The following is a 23,260-nucleotide window of genomic DNA, read 5'->3' as shown; positions in this document are numbered from 1 at the left end:
TGACATGCTACATTTGGCAAGAAAGCCAAATCCCAGAACAGTGATTCTTACCACTGTACTCTGATGGGCCCAAGACAATGAAACCCAGCTGAAGAAATGTGATTGCAATGTCATATGCTATCTGATTTATTAAATCTGATCCAGACCTAGCCTATGTCTGGGAAAAAGAGAAATCTCATTCAATGTCCTCAGCGCTCTTTCTTTTAGAATACCAGATCTGCCAAAGGAAGCAGAAGGAAGGAACTGATCTCAGCAAAGACAAGGTTTTGGAGGAACTACTCCAGGGTGTTAAGTGCAATATTCGGAATCAAGTCACAGCATCTCTGACTCAAAGCTTCAGGAAAAGAGGCAACAGCACAGTGACCTAAATGAACAAGGTAATCTAGCCTTGGTTCCTGAACAGCAGTTCTTTGTGAGCACATTTCCACGTTCATGCCATAAACCAGGAACTTAAACCCTGGTGTTATACACCCCCAGGGAATGCTCCCACCACAGTCAACAGGCTATTCTCGGTGGAAGACTTCTGCCCAGTCTTCAACAGACATGCTAGTTTGAATGTGAAATTTTCCTGCTGGAAATAATGTAAATGGAACCAATGTGTTTTCACAAAAGGTATTAATTTCAACAAATCGGTGTTTTCCAGCAAGAAACAATTTGCTGAAAAGTTTTTCATCAGCTTACCTGACAAATTAACTGACTTAATATCAGGGATTATTTCTCAACAATGATTAGGGTTAAGTAGTCTTAACTGTTCTGGAGCCCCAGTTTGTTACATTCCACACAATCACACACACAGGCACACTGAAACCACATGTGTGAACACAGTCCTGCTGAGATGTTCATTCCTATCTTGGCCTGCAAGTCTGAATCTAAATTATCCTCTGAAACTTTTGAACTTTGCTGTAAACTTCATTTGTACTTCTGGGAATTAATAAACATGGGTTGTGATTTATGGCACTGTGGGTTTTGCAGACTGGCGGTTAATGAATGAGGTGTATCTACAGCTGCTGTTCACTGCTGATAGGCAGCTGTGAAGACTTCTTTGAAAAGGTATTTTATCCCAAGGCACATTTACCAACCATCACCAGGCTTTTTTTTTTTTTTTTGCTTCCCAGATGCATAAGAATGTTAAAGTGAAGGACAGATTGGATGGAACCTGAGATATAATCTGACCTGACATAAAACTTGGAGACGCTTAAAGGTGGCTTTGAATCAGTTTTCTCAAGTATGACTAGTAGCCCAGTAGGAACTCTTGTTTTGTGACACAGTCATCAAGTATAAGTTTATACTTTCAATAAAATTAGTCTCTCATGCTCAGAGACTACTAGTTCTGCTAGCTTTTCCAAGGTCTGCTATTTCACCTGTGTGGTCACAACCAATTGCCATGGAGAGGGCACTGGGGAAGTGAGATCTACTGCTGGCCATATTGAGTTGGATCCAACACTGTTTTCTGATACGGTGTTTCTCCTTCCTCCTTCTGCCGTGCCCACACTTTTAGTTGATGCTAAGTGTCTATTACTGTTTGTAGTTTGCAGGATCCTTTGACTCTGTTCTTCATGCTATTTCAGAACACTGTAAAAATTGCTGGAGAACCTAGCTGTAATTAACCTCTTATTTTTAGTTTTTGTTGCTTTCTACTTCAATGAAAGGAAAATAATTCTTGTAACTAGCAATGCAATCTTATTCTGTATTGATCTGTGCCTTATTATGGTTTACCACAGGTTTGCAATGAGGCATTTCTGCCTAGTCCACATAACTGTTTTACTCTGAACTCTGTGTCTGCCAGTGTACCACTGCAGTCCTTTGTCTTGCAAACGGACATTGCATTTCTGCAGGAGAACAGGACTGCTTTGATACAGCTCTGGCTCAAGGAAGTGCCCCAAAACTGTCAGTCATCCAGTGGTACTTAAAAGGCCATGCTATTGGTCAGAAATGACAGGAATATATCCGTATTTTATTCATAGCATTCCTCAGTTAGTTAAGTGCTTTGCTACTGATTTAAGACATTTTGGAAGACTGTTTCTATTAACATGTTTTATAAAACTTCCAAAACACACCTTCCTTTCAGAAAACATATCTTCAGCAAGAATACCTACCTGACTGCCTGCATTGCCTACCTGAAAGACAGCAAATCCCATTCCCTCCGCTGATACTGTAATTGTCATTTGTTGTGCAGGGGGAATCTGAAAGAAAGATGACCAAACCAGCATTTTCAAAGTACTTTCAGTCAGCAGACTTTACAAAAGTATTCCTCATTTTTTACAGTACCTCCTTAGTCTGAAGCAGGAAACGGTTTCGAGTATCAATTGAGAATGTTTCTGGCATTTCCAAAGAAGGGGCTGTCACTGTTACATCCATTTCTGTTTTGCTTGCCACAGTGAGAGCTGCAAACAGACTCAAGGCTTGTAGAGCCACCACTGTGTCCTGTCAAGAGAAACAAACACTTCTGTATTGAAAAGAAGCAGCCAGCACAGTACATAGACCATGCCTTGGGGACCTCGTAGTCCCTGCATTGACCCATTTGTTTATTATGCTGGAATCTTCCTGCAGTCACCTCCATATCTCTGGATTCCCCTGGCATGAAGATCCCAGCCCAGAAGAGAGAGCAACACAAGACAAGATGTTAGCTACTGTGGGAATGGAAAATGAGGTGGGAGCCAGCCAAGGAAGTTTTCCTCTCGTGCAATTGTTTAACCACACATTCATATATGTACTTAAAATCCTTTTCTTCATCTTTGGGTGTGAATTTAGGCTTAGCTCTCCAGGCTCTGAACACAAGAGGCAGTGTTGGGACGTTTGGTCTAGCACAATTTAGGCAATGAGAATTTTAACATCCATTATTTTCTGGGAAGAAATACAGTAATCAAATATATGTCTCTATTCTTCTCAGGGATTTTTACTGTTCATGCAGTTCATTTTGCACCTATTTTTAACCAGTCAGAGTGAAGAAACTGGCCTTTCAGGCTTGGCATGCAGATACTTTATTTATTATTAGGCCACTTCTAGTAACAAAATTCTAACATAACAGAAATTCATTCACTACAACATGATGACTGTGCCATACCTTAAGGGGCTGGTATGGGCTTACTATTCAACCTAACTGATAAAAAAACACTCTCTTTCCCATGCCACATCCTTGTCTGAGATGACCTACTTCACTGGTTTCTTAAAATGCAGAAAGATCAGCTGATTAGCAACTGCAAATTCACAGTAAGCTGTATCATGTATACAGATTATGGTGAATTACTACACCCCAACTTATAAAGCATCACACAAGCAACTTAATGCTTTCATCCTTACTGTTCAACAATATATTAAGTTTCTTATGTGATAAACTCATGGAAGGAAACACTCCAAACATTATTTTTAAAGCAAACTTAGAAGTTAAGTGAAAAACTATGGAGTAATTTCTACAAATTAAAAAAGGCATTTAGCATGATATTGGAGCAATTTTGAAATCTAAACAGTTTAGACTATGGAAGAACAAAAGGATTAAATTAATTTCACAATTTTACCCTCATGGGCAAATGATATGTTGCTAGATTTTCAAACTTCCAAGTAAAACAGGTTTCTGGAGAATAGAGAAAAGCTTTTAAAACTCATCTAATGTTTCAGTCAACCTCTCCAAATAATAAACAAGAATTAACACATTAGGAAAACACTAATACTTCAGGGGAACCAAGCCGGTTCTTAAATTGCATTTTACCCAGAACACATTTCTCTCAGATTAATATCAACCAGCATCTGAAAGTAATGAAGGATAGACTGTACACCTTGGTACCAAGCAGCATGATGAAATGTGACATTTTACTGTGATCAGCATTTGTAGTTCATTTAAAAGCTAGTTTAAACCCAATACAATCCAAAGTACTGTCTAATTTTTTGGATGCCAGCACAGCTTACAAGATGTGGCTTCAATAACAAGGAAACCTCCTGGAGATAGCAAAGATTTTCCAAATTTCATGGCCCATCAAAAATCTATGCAATAATAAGGACAAAGTACATAAGTTAAGACCAACTGCCAAAAGAGAGATTAGGTTAGGCTGTTTTTCTAAAACCTACTCCCTTTAGTTAAAGGCTAAGTTAATAGCCTTTCAGGAGTTTGAGGGCCCACACATGGTAAGAATAAAAAGAGGCTTCTCTCTTTGTAAAGGAAGTAAGCATACATATTCATCATACTTATTTCGAAAATATGTTTAATTACTTTTCCACAGGCAATACTATTTCTTCTTAATTTGTTATTAGGACATTATATAAAGAAGGTCTCCCTCTAAATTTTTTATTAGACTTGCCAAAAATACTAAAACTGGCAGTTCAGGAATAAGATGCCAATAATGCAAGCTTGTACATAACCAAGGCTATTATAGCAAAACAAAACTCAGTAAATATTACGTAAGAATGCTCCTTTTTTATTTTCAAATATACACTGCTTGTTTAGAAAGTATAGCAAAACCCCTTAAGACAAGATATTACCTGAGTAGATGAAAATCCCCCAAGGTGATTTCTTTGATGAGTTAACCATTTCATAACAGGGATCGCCTCAGCTAATCTGTCTTGATGAAAATGAGAGAGCAGAGCGTATGCTGCAAGTTCAATATCAATGGACCGTGGCTGCCATGAGTCAGAAATTTCAGAAGCAGGTGTTACCCAAAACCGAAATTCTCCTGTAAAAGGAACCAATAATAACCTGATCCACAGACTGAAGTCTTTGGGTTTCTGAGAAAGTCTTAGGGAAAACCTCTTCATTAATGCTTACACATGGACTCTAGTAATGATCTTTGACATTGTGTTAATGTTTAGGTGTGTGTTCCATAAAGTACTGACTTAAGTACTTCCTCAGCAATGTTTGAATCTAGATACAAAAAAAAGCTGGAGTCTAAATAGTTGCTCAACTGATTTCAGTGACTTTTACATTGATCTTTTCCTTGTCAGCCTGAAGTGCTCACATAAAGAAGCCCTTCTGAAAAGGCCACCTTGTTGTTCCAGTGCTCCTTTCTCTCAGGACCACAGAAGGCACTTCAGGCAGCACAGCTGCTCAGTAGACTAATTCTCGAGTGAAGCCTTCCCAAAAAAATGACTTCTTCTCTTCCAAGAAGTGATTGTTCAAAAGGCCTAACTCAGTAAACATAGACAGACACTCAAAAGGCTCCGTTGCTAGGCTACAACACTAATTCCTTTGGATTTTTCAAGATGACAGTTACTATTCTGAGCCAAAAGCTTCCATTTCTTATACTCCATATGGTCTGTTCTTCCCCCACATTAGGAAAAAGAATTCAGCTGAACTTGAAAGAAGTTAAATATACTGAGATGATAGGTCCCCAGAGAAAGTGCAACAGACCTCTGTACTGCCTTACAGAAAGTCCAGTATTTTGCCTCTTCTTGCCAATTCTCACTGCTCCCCAATATCCTCCTGATCTCTCCAAACTACATTGGAACAGTGAACTTCATCCATCCATCTCTCTTTAACCAGGCTGATCATACAAGGTGCATAATAAAACAGGAAAACTGACAAGTCATGGCCTTCAGCAGCATGCACAGTACTCCTATCAGGAACACGGTAACGGAGACTGAAGGCCCAAGCCTTGTTGTGAATTGTCACTCATTTATGGACACTTCTTATTAAGGCCGTCTCCAGACTTCATAGCTAATTCTCTGTATCGTACTATGAACAGACTTGAATTCTGAACACAGAGCTGTAGATATGTGATAGACATTTTTAAATTCGACAAAAATCTGTCTGTACAACTGTGTAAGATATTTGTGCAGTACCTTGGTGTTCTGCTCTCTGGTTCAGCATATTCAGTGCTTCCTTCGCTCTTGGACTTTTTGCCCAGGACAATGCATATGTCACAAGTGCCAATGTGTAATTATCTGAAATGCCTTCTTCTAATTTATCTTCTAGAAAGTTTGTAGCAGTCTTGATGGCATAAGCATGCTGGAAATGAAGATAATATTAAATAATATACAGTGAATAAAATATATCTTTGAATAGAAAAATGTGAAAGAAAAATTTGTACTGAACCAGAGAAATTACAATCCCCAAACCACAGCCAAGAAACATTGAAAGTCTCTTTCAGAGTCACACAAGAATCTCAAAGGCAAGCCTTTTGATCTGGCATTGTCTTAATGAAAGTGAGTAATTTCAATTAAATCAATTGGAATGCCTAACATCTTTAAGACCAGTTCGCCCCAATAAATTTCTTTCCAAGTTCTTGGACTCAAGTCATGACAGTATTCTTGCTATCAGAAACTGCCTTTAGATTTTGCAAATATAAAACTGAAAGGCTTAACACAACTTTGCATTGCTTTAAATAGGTAAGGGATATTTAACAAAATGAGGTTAGATTTTGTCTGTGTTCAAATATTCCTCTATTAACTACCAAGTGTTTGCCAGGTACTATGAAAATTTATGAAGCATTCTTATAACTATGAATCATATTTATGAATTCCAATACCTGCTTATCTGGGAACCCTAGGAGGGATGACATGATGTAAGCTGTGAGAGTAATTGGATTGTTGGTGCCTCCTTGAAGATCACTGTGTAACACTTTCCCAGGCTCCTGGAACTCTCCATTTGATTTCTGATGACGGACAATCCATTTAGCTGTGTCCATGAGTACATCTTTGTCAATATCTATGAAAGGACGAGCTTGAAGGAAACATCTCAATACAAAAGCTGATAACCTTGGGGAAAAGGTTGATCAAGTAAGTCAAAATTAGCCATGCATTACAGCTTCTCTGTTTCAGATGATAGAAGAATACTATAAAGCATAATGTGCTCTACACACCCCTACCAAGCAGAGCAAAATGCACACCTCACCCAGATAAGCAAGCAAAATAAACTTAATCCACCAAAAAATTAAGATGTGTCCTTTTTCCTGAAGATCACCCCTTCTGCAGCCATGTTTCAAAAATAAATACAGAGTATAGACTCTGAGTCTGCCAGTGTATCTTTATTCAAATGTTGCTCTCCTGCCTTCTGCTGCTAGACAGAAGTATTAATTTACAAGGCAATGCAGTTATGGGTGTGATGTTAATTACCAGCACTATCCCTGTAATGATATCCTTGTAACTTGTCACTGCACTGTTTAAGTACTAGAGTTGCCAGTATAGGTAAACAATCTCCATCTTCCAATCCATCAGCATTGAGTCAAAGGCCAATCCAGCTGAAGTCAATGAAAGATGCCCACTGAGTCCAGAAGAAAGTCTCATTCAGTGGCACAGTAACAGACACATGTACTGAAGTACGTCTGTACATCTAAACTGAACAAGGGTTAGCAGAACAAAGTGCTGGAACCTCTCTCTGTTATCTATCTGGCTTCCATGACTATGCTCTGTATGCTTCCTGGAGTGACACTCAGCACTCAAAAGACTTTTTCAGCTGTGTTTACAGTCTCAATAAAAGGAAGTGTGACAGATGCAAGTAGAACAAATTTTTACCACCAGTAACTCTGCTCACTCCCTACAAATTGTCTCAGTCAGTCTTCAGCTTCCAGTATGGAGATAACTGATAATCTGATTGAAGCAGTGATGATCACATAGCCCTAAATTGCTTCAGTCAAGTGCAAGAATAACTGATTTAATTGTTATTCTTCATTCCTTTGAGGAAAGCAAAAGAAAAAAATTTCAGACTAAACTATTTCCCCGGTTAAAATAATTCATCATTCCTTTTTTTTCCCAAAATTAAAAAGCCTTGTCCTAATAATGCCTTTGACAATATGTTATCCAGCAAGAAAGAGTTGGCCTAAACATCTAATGAAAACCAGGCAGAAGGCTAATACAGCTGGAAACTTTTACCAGCTTCACAAAAACTTTTCAGATGCAGGGAAAATATCTAAAAAACTAAAATTCCACAATGATTCTGGCAGAACTACTCACCATGTGCTCCCAGAGGGATCTTCATTTCCAAAGGCACTAAAAGAGCCATCATCCCTCTGGAAAAGTAGCTCTCTTTGGTAGCCTGAAGTGGAAAAGTAGAGACAGGTATTGAATACTTTCCTCTCATGTGGGTTCCTGCACAAACTGGAACTAAAACTGCTGGTATGAACCAAGGCACTTTCTAAGGCTGAGAAGGGTATAACTTAACTTACAATAAGCTTGTATTTGTTAAAAAACCTCCCACACCTGCAGGAACACACAAAACCTTATAGAAAAAGGTGAGGAAATGGGCAGTAGTAACACAAATGATCCATCTACAAAAGGAGAACCAGAAACTCCTGTGGCTGCTCATCAGCCACCCAAACATTGCAGAGATGTGCTCCCACACACCTGGGGGATCCAGAAGCAGAGCAGTGACAGCAGAGCAGAGAAGTTCTGTTCTATAGTTCATTGCTTCATCAAATGAAATGGGATCTTGTGTACCTACAGAAGTGCTCTAGTGTTACAGCAGAAGGAAGGACAAGCAAAAATGAAGTGTTTTCCAACTGGAAGGGTGAGGCTAAAAATGCTGCTGGAAAACCAGGCCTCCCCTTCAGGTGGCTTTTGCCAAATCAGTAGGCTTGCTATCAGAAAAAGCAAGTTGGAAGAGGTTGTTCTGAAATGAGTGAAAAATTTCAAAAGACCTGAAGATCCTGAAAATGACTTAAAATGTTATCCTAAGATTTTTTCAATATCCTGAACAAGTGCAGCTATCGCCTGACTGCAGGACATCCATAATAAAAGAGCCTCAAAGAGTCTTTGGCTGCTCACAACCACCAGCAGCATTCTCACTTGTAGATTACTTCTGTACAGAACCAGTGATCATTCATGTTAGAAATGAAGAGCTACCTATGATACACAACTCACTGTAGTTTGTGATATCTAAGGCCTTTCTTCCCCCATTTTGCCTGCCATTTGTGAATCTAGAATACTAACAGCATCTATTTACAGCATTTCATAACACATCTTTTCTTTCCCTTCACTTTGTCTTTTCCCATGGTTTAACTATTTTAGCTATTATAATGAAGAAAATATACTCATTAATCAAAGACCTGACAGATAAAGACAAAATACAGAATCAGACAGGCAGAAATCCTCTCAGGCAACCATCAGTAAGTCCTGCACAAATGAATGAATTCACACAAATATGTCCTGTGAGGTCCAGTTGCAACTGTACCTACAACCCTGAAAAATGTCCCTTGTTTTCACTGATAAAGGATTAATCACCCACTTCCATACCAACCTGACTGTAGATACAGTGAGTGAACCATAGCCCTAATTACTGAGGAACAAATAGCCTGGTCCCTCAATCTAAGTGCCAGTATAAGATGAATTCCTAGTCATGGTCTATCTGTAATAGAAGAGAATGAGAAACAAAGCTGTGAATCTGCTACAGTGTATCTGGGTATCTTCCCGTGAAACCCCCAGTAGCAATAAATCTAGCTTTTGGGTCTTCTTTAGAAGAATTTGCAATCAAAAATTTTTTTAATATAGGAGGTTTATTATGTATTTAGCATGACAGTGGCTAATTGTGTCACTAAAACTGATGAATCTTTCAGATACAGACATACCTGTCATCTCGGTTAATGATACTAAGTAAAAGCACTCTTAAATGGAAGGAAAAAGGAGGAATGAGTGACATTCTCCCCAAGAAAAGAAAAAGTCACTGTCAAAGTTTAAGCCTCCAAATAATGTTCTATGAGGAGCACAAATACATGTATATACACAAACAGACTGCTTCCTCTTCAAAAGAGGTCTGAAAATAAGGTCTTCTGCTTCTTTGCAGAACTGGCAACATACAGCAGTAAGTATTATAATCATCATCCTGCTGGTAGTGTAAAAGCACTAGACTACAACTTTCAGCCTGCTTAACAAAGACCGCTGAGCAACCCTTACACAGGCGCAAATTCATCTCAGAACGTAAGCTGGGGAGGGAGCAGAAAGATGAGCAGAACCAGCGGGAGAGAGATCACTCAGCTATTTCCTACATTCTGTTTGCTTTCGTCTCAGTGCCAGCCCCGCTGCAGTCACGCAAAAGTCTCCCAGCACGAGCGTATCTAACACGGGAACGGCTGCAGGAACGCTGGAACAGGAGACCTGCAGACTCCCGCGAACCACCGCGCTCAGTCCAACAGACACTCAATCATGCATGAAAAATGATACTCCAAACGTCAACACATGGAAGGAAAAGAAGGATCCTATTATGAACATGTCCACTGCTATTCTCAGAGGGCTGGCTGGAACCCAGGAGATGTAGGAGGCTCGCTGAAAAGAGCTCACAAGGCTGAAAGAGCAATGTATCAGGACGGAAAGGACTTCAGAAAGATGTGAAAGATCTAAAGGATCCCACCTTTTACACGGCTTGGAAATTCTGCTCAAAATCTTCACCTCTTTAGGTCTAACAACAAAGCTTTTAGACCAACCAGGGTTTTTTTTCATTTCGGAAGAAATGATTCAAAAATGGGATTTGTCATTAACACAATAAAGAAATGTGCTTAAAAGGCAACTTTTCTTTGGCTTTGACTTTGTTCTAAGCAAATAAAACTGCTAAAAGAAAGATCATATAGCAGTTTCTGCTAGCTACATGATCCCTTCTTCTCACAAGTATTTATCCATAAATTAATTATATTTACTTCAGAATCTGGGGTTACTTTTTTAAATACTTGGTGAATTATGACATGTGAAATAGTCCGTTTTCAATTAAACCTCATAACAATCCTTTCAAAAACTGAGCCTATAAAAATTACGTCTTAAACTAAAGTTAATTTCAAATCGAAGATTAGACTTGAAAAAATAATCAATGCAACAACAGAAAACAATTATTAAAATAAAGCAGAAAAAACCCCAAAATATTTTTAGATTGTGGCTCTTTTCTATGTTAAGGTTACAAATATTTCAGCATACCTAAAGTTTTGGCACCTACACTGTTAAAAACACACACCTCAGTTCAGAGCCTCAGAATGAAGTTAAGAACACAATACAATCTGTATGTAAGTGACATTTAAACCTGTAATTTCCATTTGCTTTGAAATAACTTAAGTAAATCCACTATTGGAAAACTTCAGAAAACTATGGTACCAAAGTTCAGTCTTAAAAGAGTGACAGACTGCTTACAAACTTCAGAATAGCTGTTTACATAACACATCTCCTCCTCCCCACTGTACTTTTCAACTACACCATGTAGCAGGAAGGGTTTAAAAAAATAATTTAACTGCTTTGACAGAAAATTGGAATCTTGATGAAAGGAAAATTTATTTTGTGCTGTGTCTTTTCCAAGGGAAATGTCAACAACTTAAAAAAATCAAACAAAAAAGACTTAGAGAGAGTAAACAAGAATTGAAAATGTCATCACGATGCCTTGGTAGGGGTGCAGCTCACATGGGGCTGGTGTCACTGCTCTCTGAGAAGCAGGCTCAGCATGGGACTGACTCATGGCAAGTGTGGGACACCACAGTCAGACACCGTCTGATCCAAAAGCCAGAGTGCAACTGTGGTCTCCAAACTCTGTGATGTTCTGGAGTATCTCCTGATTCAAATGTATAACAATTTCCACCTAAAATTTTCCAGCTTTTGATTTCTAGCAGAGAGTTCACTTCTGACCAAGCCTAAAATTTGTGTGGGCAAAAAAGCCAGCCAGGAGATCAAATGCCACTCTTTGAGCTCTACAAGGACACGTCGGGTCAGGATGTGTCACTGAAGATGTGGGATGAATATGGTTCACTCTGCTCACTGACTCATTTTATACTGCCGTGCCTCAGGCAGAGATCAGAAACGCTTGCTCACATGTGGTTTTATCAAACAAGAAGTAATAACCATCTAGGAAATCCGTGTGAATTATCTTCTAAAATGCGTTTCTCAGATGAAAAAAAATAATTATACAAAACCAACAATTTTCTTCTGAGAAAACCTGCCCTTGTAAACAAAATAATTTGCTGTCTAACTCTATCAGCCCAGACTAAAGAGGAAGAAAAAGAAAAAAATAGGTTTCTCTTCCAGTTCTCATGACACTAACTGAGCAATATTTCAACACCAGATGCAGAGTCACAGAAATCTTTTTACTAGGAAGAGCTCTTAAAAATTTAACATCTTTGTTTTATGCATACAGACCTTTTCTCATAAACGATACTGCTTTTGATCTAATATCCTCTCTCAGCTGCCTGGTTTTAGTCAAGTATTGCAAAATATAAACATTCGGAGCAAAATTGATCATATTCTGTTCACCACAGCCATAAGGCATCTTAATCAATGATGACAAACCGTTGATAGAAGGCCCAAGTAAATCACCTGAAAGATAAAATTAAATAAAAATAAACTAAAGCTTACTGCAAATAAATGCATACCTCATATATAAAGAGTGGTACAATCTAAATTGGGAGAAAATATATTAGGAATGTTTCTACTAAATACCTCTAAGCAGGCAGAAAAGATACTTCATCTACTGATCCACTTTATGCCCACTGACACAGCTCCCTACAAACCTTTCCAACTACAGAGTAATTTCAAAGAGCTGCCATTAAAAAAAAAAAACCAAACAAGAAACCCCAAACCAAAACAAACAAAACCAAACATAACCAGAATCTATTTAATCCAGGAAAACGGTTCAATAGTGGTATGTATTTGAAACTTCATTTATTTCTTCTCTCACGTACAGTTATCAAAGCCTAGGTATCACAGTAAACAACAGTTAGTCAGGTTATAGGTATCATTCTGCAGACAGAGGAATTAGAACAGGATGCTAGCAAACTCCGCAGGACCTTCCTGACCAAAATCCAACCCTCTAAATCTGAAAATACCTTACAAGCACCATATTGTCATAAATTACACAAATTAAAGGAATACAACACTCCATCCATAAGGTCTTCCTATGTTTAGCCTAATGCATAATGGTAAATTACTGTGACTTAATGATTCAACCTACTTACATTGCAGTTAAATAAAAATTAATGCCTTAATTAATTCCCTAATGATAGAAACACAGTAAGTTAATTCTTACCAACAGCAGTGACCTGCACTCTCTCACTGTTCCTTACAACATCAGAGGGAAAAGTGAATTCCAAAGTTTTTGACACTGCTTGTCGTTTATTCCCAGTCAAATCCAAAAGGACTGTCTGAGAATATGTCTGTTCCAATCCTTCAGCCTATGAAGACAAAGACAGGAATTCTGAGTATCCTTCTCTAGTTGATCCTGCCCTGAGCAGGAAGGTCATGCTACTCCCTTCCAACCTCAGCCATTCTTTGGTTCTATAATTTTAAGCTTCTGCTGCAGGATGAGATACACAAAAGTCTACCACCTTCCAATGAAATGAAGCCTAACATGAATCAGACTTAGACATCCAAAGCTAGGCAAGTCCTATCAGTGTCTGGTTCACCAGAAAGTGTGGAGGCTAAAATTCCACCTGTAGCAAAATACAGAAATGGTAATCTAAAACAGGCCTGAATGAAAGCCAGAGGTATGGCAAAATCGATTGACTTATCCAAAGCAGTCACCAGATCCACACTGCACAGGTTGTTAAATTAGCTGCAGCACCAGGGGTTCAGTGATACACAAACAGCTTTCACCTTGCTTTCAAGAAGGATTGGACAAACTATCTGTAGTAGAACAGATCTATTTGTTCATTCCTGGAAGAGGATCTAAACAATTTTAAAGGACTTTTAAAAAATTATTTTATAAGAAGTGTTTTCTACTTAAAGCCACCTGACCCCAAACCAACCATACAGAGCAAGAGGCAGACAAGTACATTGGTTTGCCTTTTTGCTGCACTATGTAGCCTGGTTTTGGGAACAATTTACTTCAGGAACAAGCCAAGTTGCAGACTGTTTACCTTGACTAAAACTTTCTGGATAACAGCATCAGAAGCAGCAGATGATATTGCTGTCACTTTGATGGGAATCTCTCCCAGCTGTTTTGGCTTGATTGGGAATTGAACAGTTTTCCCATCTTCACTCGGTACAGATATAGATTGCTGATTTGCTGTAGCATTTATTTCATTGGATGTTAGAATAATTTCAAAAGCATCATTCATATCCAGGATCACAGTAACCTGTAAATACAGTAACATTTGCAATACCAAGTGTTAGTTTTGAAAAGGTGTTTTCATAAGCTGCCACCTGTTTTGTGTACAGAGAAATAGGTCTGCCCACTAAAGAAAATACACCAGTTCTCATAAAGACATGGTCTCCACCTGTGATGAAAACCCTGCAATATTTAGAAACATTTGAAGATAAAGGGATTGTTATATTACCTCAGCTTCTTCTTTCAAATAATTAAAGATGTTCACTTCCAGAATGAACTGCTCTCCTCTGATGACGGAGTATGGAAGGTTCAGGAAAACAAAAAAAGGCTGAAAAACTTCTAGCTGCAAAACAAAATCAGTCATGAACCCTTACAACCAGAGACTAGAAAGAAACTTACTATACAACATGTCTTCCAATCACTTTTAAATTCAATGACACAGTAATGTTTAGTTGTACTCTACAGTTGACAAAACAGATGCAGGGATGAAAAAGAAAGAAGATGCTTCTGGTCATTAGCACCTTTAGAGACACCGTTCAGATGAGAGCTGCCAACAGCTTTGACAGGGCAGTCCCAACAGAGGCAACTGAATTAGCACTTTGAGTCTATCATCTGGCAAGTTTGGAAGCTGTGATCTGTCCTGAGCCCTCACTAAGTGAATTGCTTTGAGTACACAAGTAGTGGATTAATGTCAGTTGACCTATCTTCATGTCAATACACAAATAACTAAACAACTGACTCATCCAAATTTTATAACTCAAAAACCCCTTACAATGTTTTTTTTTTTAATTTAATAAGATTAATCTTAGCATAGGTTCTTTTGTTATCCTTCTAAAAATGCATACTATATTAATTAAAATATAAGCTGCAGAATTATACCAGCAAGCAGTTTCTTTTATCTGTGAACAGAGGGTTTTGGAAGAAATCTTGCCTCTGAGAAGTCAATGGTAAGGTCTCATCAAGCTGAATGGGATCAAAATTTCACTGTCTATGAACATCTGTACAGTAAGAATGGCTAAGACATGCTATCCTTTATTATCAAAATGTCAACTAAAAAGTATTTTAATTCAGTTTGCATTTAAAAACATATTCCAAATGTTTTGAGTTTCAGAAACAAAAATCCCTCAGCCTTTTTTTTTCCTAGCTAGCAAATATTCCACTGCTTTCTCTAAAACAAAAGTTGTTTACTAAAGCTCTCAGCATCATAAACTTCTTTAGATATTAAACATTAGAGAAGTTGTTATGGAGACTTTTAGCTAGTTCATAGTAAAGGTTTTCCCTATGCACTCATTTTCTTTGTCTTTTTTGTTTTACTTTTCTTCAAAACTGAATTTTTACACTCAGGAATATGCCAGTATATTACAAAAATACAACTGAGTAAAATTACTGACACTCTGTGTAGGAGAAGTCAAAATAAAACCAGGATGCAAAGCAGTACATGACATAAAGCACGCAGATGTCATTTATTTCCCCCATTACATTTTTCATGTCTTTTGCTTGCCTCTCTGTATGGTACTGATTAACATGTTTCAGCCATATGGAACTCCAAGCTCAACCTAAATGTCCCAACAATAGTGAAGTACTGAACAGTGCATGGGGGTGATTATAGCTAAATTATTATCTCAACATCTGTTCTACTTGGAGCCTTCTCACATTTGAGGATGAGGGGCCAGTGTGTATTTCCTTACAGTTTTAATCAGAAAACTATTCCTCTTTCTGTCCCATCTCTGCCAAGCCAAGTGAAAGAAACAAGAATCAAGATTCCAGTCTCCAAAGGAGCCTTAGCCACAAAATCCAGACTGGGCTCCAAATTCTATAGTGGAGTTCAGTTCAGGATGTTCAAAGCACAAAGCTCTGTGTCTTGGTATAGCAGCCAACTGTGAAATCTGGACCTAGATCTCAGTTTGGATCTCAAAAATTGCCCCTCTCCAAGAATCTGAGGGCATGAGAACTTAAAGGGATAAGTTGGCTGTCTTCAGGTGTTGTAGATGTCGGCGAACCCAATGGGAAGAATGATGATGTCTGACTTATTTCAGAAGGCTGAATGATTTATTATAATTATGCTATGATACATTAATATACTATATAAAAGAGGATACTAAAAACTACATGCTACTCTCTCTAACTATCATATCTAATCAACTCACAACTCGTGACCCTGTTCTCCAGAGTCCAGACACAGGTGGATCTGATTGGCCATCAGGCCCAAACAATCCACCGTGATCCAACTAGGCATTCGCTCTAGGTAAAAAATCTCCAAACACATTCCACAAGAGAAAAACAAGGAGCAGAAATAGAAATTGTTTTCTCCTTCACTTCTCTCTGTGCACTCCCATAAAAATCCTGAGAGAGAGAAATGTGCTTGCCACATTCAGGCTATGCTTACACTAGTCTAGGAACCAAGATGCAAACCTACAGCCCACCACTACAGTCTCAACCTTTCTAAACTTAGGAATAGAAGTGGAGTTGTCTCTGATAGGAACATAGTTTCTCTAGGATCTTTACATGATGAATGGATGGATTATTCTGCATATGTAAAACACTAGCTAAATGAGACTTCAAGAATTATTTCCTATTTTAAACTGGCTAAACAACTCTCTAAGTAGTGGTTTCCTTGAATACAGAGTGATCCTAGGACAACTGCACTTGTACACTGGGAGCCAGAGGTTAGAGATTTAACCTGAGGGTTGCTGAATACAGCTTAAATTGCCAAACTCCTCAAACACTTGGAAGCAAGAAAAGAGCCTCAAGGCACAGGAATTTGGGAGCAACAAGATTGTCAGTTATCCCATGTTAGCTCTCAGTGTCCACTCTGCTCCTTAAGCTAAGTCATCCAAAACTTAGCACCTATCACAGTAAAGTTGTGTTGGGAGGGACCTCTGGATGACATCTAGTCCAAGTTCCCTGCAAGTTTACTCAGAGCAGATTGTACCTGTGTTTACTCTAGGACTGCTTTTGACAGATAAATTTCGCCTTAAATCAACCCTCCTGTTCTCCCTCCTGGGGTAAGCATCAGCCATAAGTGTTAGCAGAGCAGCAGACAAATGCCTCTCACATCCCAGCCATCCCTCCCCTGCCAGTCTGTGCAAACCTCACTGCATGAATTACCAACTCATGGACTGCTCTCTGGGCAGAGCCAAGAAAACATGGAACACTGCTCCCAAATAGTCATTCTGCCTTTCTACACACAAAGATTCTGGAATGGGCACATCCTGGAAATACTTTAACCAAAAACACTCCAATAGAAATGGGCATCCAAATATCTGTGTGGAGTCTTAGATATTCATATGAGCAGGAAGGGAAGGCAGATACAGTGTTACATATGTCTTCAGTGATGCTTTCTCTACAGTTTGAACACACACAACCTCTCAATCTCTCCGTCAGTACAAGGAGATGCTGTTGTTAGAATTAAATCAGAGAGCCCAGCAAGAACCTGCAGTGTCACCAGCTCTAAAGGAGAACTCTCTAGTGAGATGGTACCTCCACCGGAGCAGTCGTCACTCCGAGTCCACCGCTTTCAGAGATCACAAAAGCACTGGCTACCCAGGATGTGATGGTGTCAGGTACAAGGACATCCATTGTGGTTTCTGTGTCATATCTGATGGCAGAAGGGGAAAGAAGACTTTCAAAACCATCCATTTACAGATATCATTAAGTGGACACATATGTTTAAAATGCATGAAAAATTAAGTCCAAATTCCAGGAAAGAAAAGCTGCTCATTATCCATTTTTCTTTTTCTAACCATTTAGAAATATTGTGATGGGATCAAAATTCTTTTAAAAATTTCAATTATTTTAAATTACATGAATTGAAGGTAATTACACTGGATCACATTACATGTAATCCACAGGTCCTTTAAAACAATCCCAGGTGATGGTTGCTTCCTGAACTTTTCAGCTGTAAAAGAATACAAGATTTGTGCTGCACGACACAGGTCAGATTTCACCATCACTTGACAGTTTGATCTATTCACTGAATTAGGTGTAGACAGCAATAATTTCCCTTTCTGGGCTAATCACCATCTTTTTATGTACTGTAGAGAAAAAGGCTAGGTCTCCCTATCTGTTATCTCCCCATTTGTAAGAGCTTATTTCCTTTGTCTCCACGACTTTTATCTGGCTTCTACTGAAACTCTCAGGCCTTCAGTCAGGCATAATCCTCTCTTGTGCAGTTGTACGACTCATCTTTTTTCGATCTCCAATCTCACTTGTGGCCTCTAGGTGGTAGCAGAATATAAATCTACATTTTTATGCAGTGTTCTTCAGCACGGGACAGAATGCTACTGAAACCTTTAAAAAAAAAAAAAGACAACAAAGCAAGTGCAAATTGTTTTCCTTTTGCTTCTAATTTATACCTCGTTTTAGTGTCGATCCAAAGCCAAGTCTCTGGAAAGTGTGTCCTCACATAGAGATTGTTGAAATCAGGAGGTCCGTTTTTAGATACCGGCATATCATCACCGAAACCATCCTCTATAGGTATCATTCCACCATCTACAAAATAAAAAATACTGTCCTAGTCCAAATACCTATATTTAGAAAGCTCTAATAAATACAGTTTAGAAAGGTCAAATTAATATATTGTTTGGAGTCTAATCTATAGCTTTGTTACATATGATAAGACTACTCTGGTACACTAGGAATTTTTTATTTTAAGAATAAAAAAAAGTTTCACACAAATTTCTACATGGCCTCTCTGAAGTGTGGGTGAAACTGGTGTAATTTGGCTACACATGACTAACCACTGCTATATATATCAACTGGAGCTGCAAACAAGAACTCCACTCATCCTCATGCTTTTAGGGGTAATGTCACTGCAGTAAAAAAGGAAAATTTCTGAAATGGTGATGGTATGAATTTTGTACATCTTGAACCTTTGAAATGGTAATGATTTTCAAGGGTGGATGCACAGTAAGAAGACATAATAGGGGCCCTATCCCATGGACCTCCTTCCCCACTCAGTAAATCAGATTTGGCTTCATTTGTTGTATTACTTACAAAGAAAATGTTCTTTATCCTCCTCAAGAACTGCATCAGTTGATACCCAAAGGCTGCATTTCTGGATAAAATTCATACAGTGTATCTCAATACAGGACATTCAGGACATCAACAGTGCTTATCTATTTTCTTTTTATCTTCTTTCTTTTTAGGTAAATGAAGTCATAAAGCAAGCATAAAACCAAAGCAAATAATATACAGAAACCTAAAAAACTGAGATTATATGAATCTGAATATTGCCATAATGACTGAAAACTTTTCAAAGTGAAGACTATATCAAGCATAAAGCAATCTATATTTATGGAGGTATAAATATATTCCTTGGCATTCAGAGTATTACATATTGACAAAATTCACAATTTGAAACTCATATTAGCCGTGAAAACATTACACTGTCTGTAGTTGCAAAAGTTAGAAAGTTCACTTTTTTTCTAGCAAGTGATGTTCCTATCACTAAGCAGTAAAAAACCCAGCAGCCTAGAATTATGAAAAAAAAACTCAGTACCTGAAATACACCAAAAGAACCTCTGACCAGGGGGAAATACTGCACTGTGCTGTATAAATTGAGCTCATGGAGGACCTAAGGAAAGAAAAAACAAAATCATCCAAAGACTGAATGCCAACTTACAGTTTTAAGAACTTTCACTGTTGCTAATTCATACAGCTGTACCACGAGCTGTAGGTTGCTTAGCTCTCATGGCAAAGAGAAAATAATCTGTGACAGGATGAAGGGGGTTATGTTGTAGTGGTTTTATGACTAATGGAAGAGTGACCAAGACTGTATACAAGCCTGGAATAGAGCCTAAAGCCAACTGATATTTTATGGCACTTAAGCAATGTCCTTTGAGCACTTTAGGAATGATATATACTGTAAGCTCTTTCAAACTGTAAATGCAGTAGAGCTTCTGCAAGCAAAGGTAATTTAAACATACAAATAATTAATTCTGCACTCCCAAGAAAAAAAATCTTAATTTTATATTATTAATTTTAAATAGCACAAAGAACAAATAATTTGGGTTTTTTTTCTGACACTGTCTTTTCTGAAAGAAGAAACTGCCAAGTCTTAACAATTTATCAAATGAAGAACAGTGAAGTATTGATTGGAATTGGAAATGCTGTGCCTATTACCTTTTAAGCCTTACAGTCTCTGCCACTCATGTGACTTGCAAAAGTAAAAAAACTGCATAATTACAGGCTAAAAATCTTGGTCAAAGAACATTACTTGTTCAGCATATAATCTGCAACATTTCCACAAACATACATCTTTAATACACACAATAATGACAACCTCCTTTTCCTATATACTCACAGATTCTTCTGTTATGTCACTACTTTCTCCCAGAAGCTTTGCACTTTTATCAACAACTGAAAGTCCAATCACTGATCCTGGCTCTGTTGTACTGATTTTCAGGGAGACTTTCTCAGATGGCTTGGCCTTATCTTTGCTCCAAGAGATTTTAATCTAGGAAAAAAAGTGAAAAATAGCACTGATTTAAATTCTACAGTGATATTTACAGCTGTTAACAACTCCCAGGAAGTAGTAGTTTTTAGATTATTTGGCTATAATTAAGACCTTGGATTTGCTTTTCCTAGAACCTTTGGGACACTGGGGACCTCTGAGAGTCTTTTTCCTAGGACTTTTGGCAACTTGGATAACTCATGAGGCACATGGAGACATTATTCATGCAGCAGGACAAACAGGCTCCCTACAGATTTCTGGTTGTATGTGTTAAAGTCTCCAGAGGAGAGAAAGAATTTGAACCCATCCAGTCTTTGGATGGTCTCATCCATAAAAAGTTACAGTGAGGCTTTTATTTGCACAAAGGACCAAATCTCATCCAGGTAAGCAAGCTGGAAAAAATCAATTAATTGATGCAATAGGCATTTCCCCACTCTTCTTCAAACTGTTTTGAGTTAAAGTATGGAAATTCACATGAAACACAAACACTGGTCACAATGTGACCACTGCCTGGCTAGAACAAGGTCTTTATAAACTTTTACAATTCTACCCTTAGAGCTCTTATGATACCTTGTCACTGTATTGGCCAGAGTAACCTTTGGCTCAGTAATTGACCAAACCACCAAAAACACAAGGAGATGCTGTACATCTGTTTATGTGGAAAACACAGTACCAGTAGAAAGGACTTTCAAATATGCCAAACCTGGACCCTAATTGCACTGGTATTATCAGAAGTCTTTCTAAAGATTTGCACAAACTTCAGATTATATCCTCAATAAAATTTTTTTACATTTACAATCCTATGATCTAAAATAATTTTTTTAAGCTACCACACAACACCCAGACAAAACCATGGTCTCAGACTCAAGTTCAATACAATTACCTTGTCATCCAAAGCAGGCTGGATGGGGACAGTGAGAGCATCATTTACAACCACTCCAAGCTCATCTACATAGAATACAAGTATAGATATCAAAGGAGCCCAGGAATTTTCTGCTGTTAAAGTGAATGTTTTTGTAGTCTTTGTGCCAAAAGCCACAATTTGTTCCTTAGATAATACCTGAAAGAGAAAAAAAATCAAACACTCAGACTGTTAGGACCCTCATGTGATCAGCATATGATATGTCATCAGCAATTGATTCAATTGATTCTACAAGTAGCTGCTAGAGAAAAGACACATAGCTGTGATTCATTATATTTTTTTTTTACTAACTGGTAGACATGGTACTGACGTAATATTTAAATGGTACCTGATGTAATATCTAAGTAATAGATTTTTTTCTGTGTTTTAATTCCTATATCACTATGGACAAGTAAAGAAAAACAACAAGTGCACACATATGGTATGAGAACATAAATATACAACAGTAATAGAGTTTGCTCATGTGGGTTATCTGTAACAGCATTTGAGTTTGGATCAGGCATATAGTTTTAAAAGCAAACCTCCAAAACAGGCCTACTTAGATCACTTTGGTTTACCTCATGGAGAGTCTGAACTGGGGTCTAGTAATGTGCCCCAGTTAAAAGCAGGCATTCATTTTAACAGATAAGATTCGAGCTAGTCTGCAGCTAGCTAGTCTCCAAATACCTGGATTTCAGGTCCACAGTATTAGTTTTTTCATTCTAAATTTGTTCCTACTAGATTGTACACTTACTAATGAAGAGAGAGAGTTAAAGGGCAGTTCCCTGCCTTTGGCTGAATGGACCTGATTTATTTTAAAATTTCTAGAGAGTGTTTCTGTTTTAGAAAATATATATGAATGCCCAAATTTTACATAGTTTTCCTAATTCAGTTTACTGTTAAAGTCTGTGAAAGAAAAAGAATCCTGGCTACCACGGTCACTAAGATGCAGACTGTGAAAAAGGCAGGCATGTGTTAAAGACAGGATGGGAAACTTATAATAGTATATATAATAAATCTTTCTGATCCTTCAAGACACAGTAAAGCAGCTGAGCAATTAAGCACTACCCAAGACATTTATTTTAAATGCTCCCTCTGAATCTCCCTTGTTAACAATGCCCCTCTGTCCACTCAATCATCTGTTTCCTCAGCAGGCAGCTCTTCTCACCCTGTACCCACAGGCTCAGCCTGACAGTCCTGAATCTGCAGACAGGCTCCACCAGGCCCCTGCTTTCATCTGCATCTGCTGACAAAGCCACAGTTTGGGCTTCTCCTGGGACGTCTTTGTCCCTTCTCCCATTGCAGATGCTCTGCACAGTCAGAAACAGTATTGCTCTTACAGCTGTGCCTTGTCTCACATCTGCTGTCAGAGATAACCCAACACCCAGATCAGAGAGCACTTCTTCCAGAAGCACTTCCTTACAGTGCCAGGGGCATTCCTCCTAGGTAGAAGAAGAGAGTTCTCCTTCAAAAAGGACCCTCCTAGTGGAAGGGAAGTTTTTGGGCTTTCTCTTCCACAAAGCACAGTTTAAAAATGTCACATCTCAAATGTTTAATTACATTCCACTCACTGGAGTATTTCTCAAGTTGGTAAAAGTCACCTTGGATTGTCCCCATATGTAAAGCCTGTAACTTACCAGATAGTGATACTCTCTCAATGCCTTGTTGCTTGCAATGCTCAGCTCAAAAGGCTTCCCAGCCTAGGAAAAGCACATGTGAAACATAAACTTTAACGGATTTAGAGATTTTAGAGGAGCTAAGATTTTAGTTAGAGATAAGCCTTACTAGAGTTAATTAAAGTAAATAAGTAGGCCTTGATGAAGTTAAGAGTTAGTAGTTAACTAATAATTGCTTGTCAACACAATGTTTAGTTAGCTGGGTTTATAATGAAGAATATAGAAACTGACAAACAGCTTTTAGGAACATAAGACAATTGTGGGCCTCCTCTGTTCTGAAACCAATTGAAAACAGGGAA

General features: G+C 38.2%; 1 protein-coding gene across 3 annotated transcripts in view; it reads right to left on the bottom strand.

Annotated features, from left to right (window-relative positions):
* The window catches only part of CD109 (CD109 molecule), a 67,130-nt gene that overhangs the window by 10,284 nt on the left and 33,586 nt on the right, over nt 1–23,260 (bottom strand). For all 3 annotated transcript variants that reach the window (XM_068183837.1, XM_068183836.1, XM_068183835.1), the window contains 17 exons: nt 22,923–22,985; nt 21,268–21,444; nt 20,235–20,387; nt 19,431–19,505; nt 18,926–18,986; nt 18,286–18,421; nt 17,411–17,528; nt 14,160–14,273; nt 13,740–13,958; nt 12,911–13,055; nt 12,025–12,201; nt 7,879–7,960; nt 6,456–6,684; nt 5,770–5,935; nt 4,474–4,664; nt 2,269–2,424; nt 2,118–2,183 (listed from right to left, as the gene is read on the bottom strand). In XM_068183837.1, the coding sequence (XP_068039938.1) occupies nt 2,118–2,183; nt 2,269–2,424; nt 4,474–4,664; nt 5,770–5,935; nt 6,456–6,684; nt 7,879–7,960; nt 12,025–12,201; nt 12,911–13,055; nt 13,740–13,958; nt 14,160–14,273; nt 17,411–17,528; nt 18,286–18,421; nt 18,926–18,986; nt 19,431–19,505; nt 20,235–20,387; nt 21,268–21,444; nt 22,923–22,985 (2,328 nt within the window). The remainder of the gene's footprint in view (nt 1–2,117; nt 2,184–2,268; nt 2,425–4,473; nt 4,665–5,769; nt 5,936–6,455; nt 6,685–7,878; nt 7,961–12,024; nt 12,202–12,910; nt 13,056–13,739; nt 13,959–14,159; nt 14,274–17,410; nt 17,529–18,285; nt 18,422–18,925; nt 18,987–19,430; nt 19,506–20,234; nt 20,388–21,267; nt 21,445–22,922; nt 22,986–23,260) is intronic.

Source organism: Anomalospiza imberbis, chromosome 3, assembly GCF_031753505.1.
Source record: "Anomalospiza imberbis isolate Cuckoo-Finch-1a 21T00152 chromosome 3, ASM3175350v1, whole genome shotgun sequence".
In the NCBI taxonomy this organism is placed as follows: domain Eukaryota; kingdom Metazoa; phylum Chordata; class Aves; order Passeriformes; family Viduidae; genus Anomalospiza; species Anomalospiza imberbis.
The sequence above is the reverse complement of the archived record's forward strand: the minus strand, read 5'-3'. Positions and strand labels throughout refer to the sequence as shown.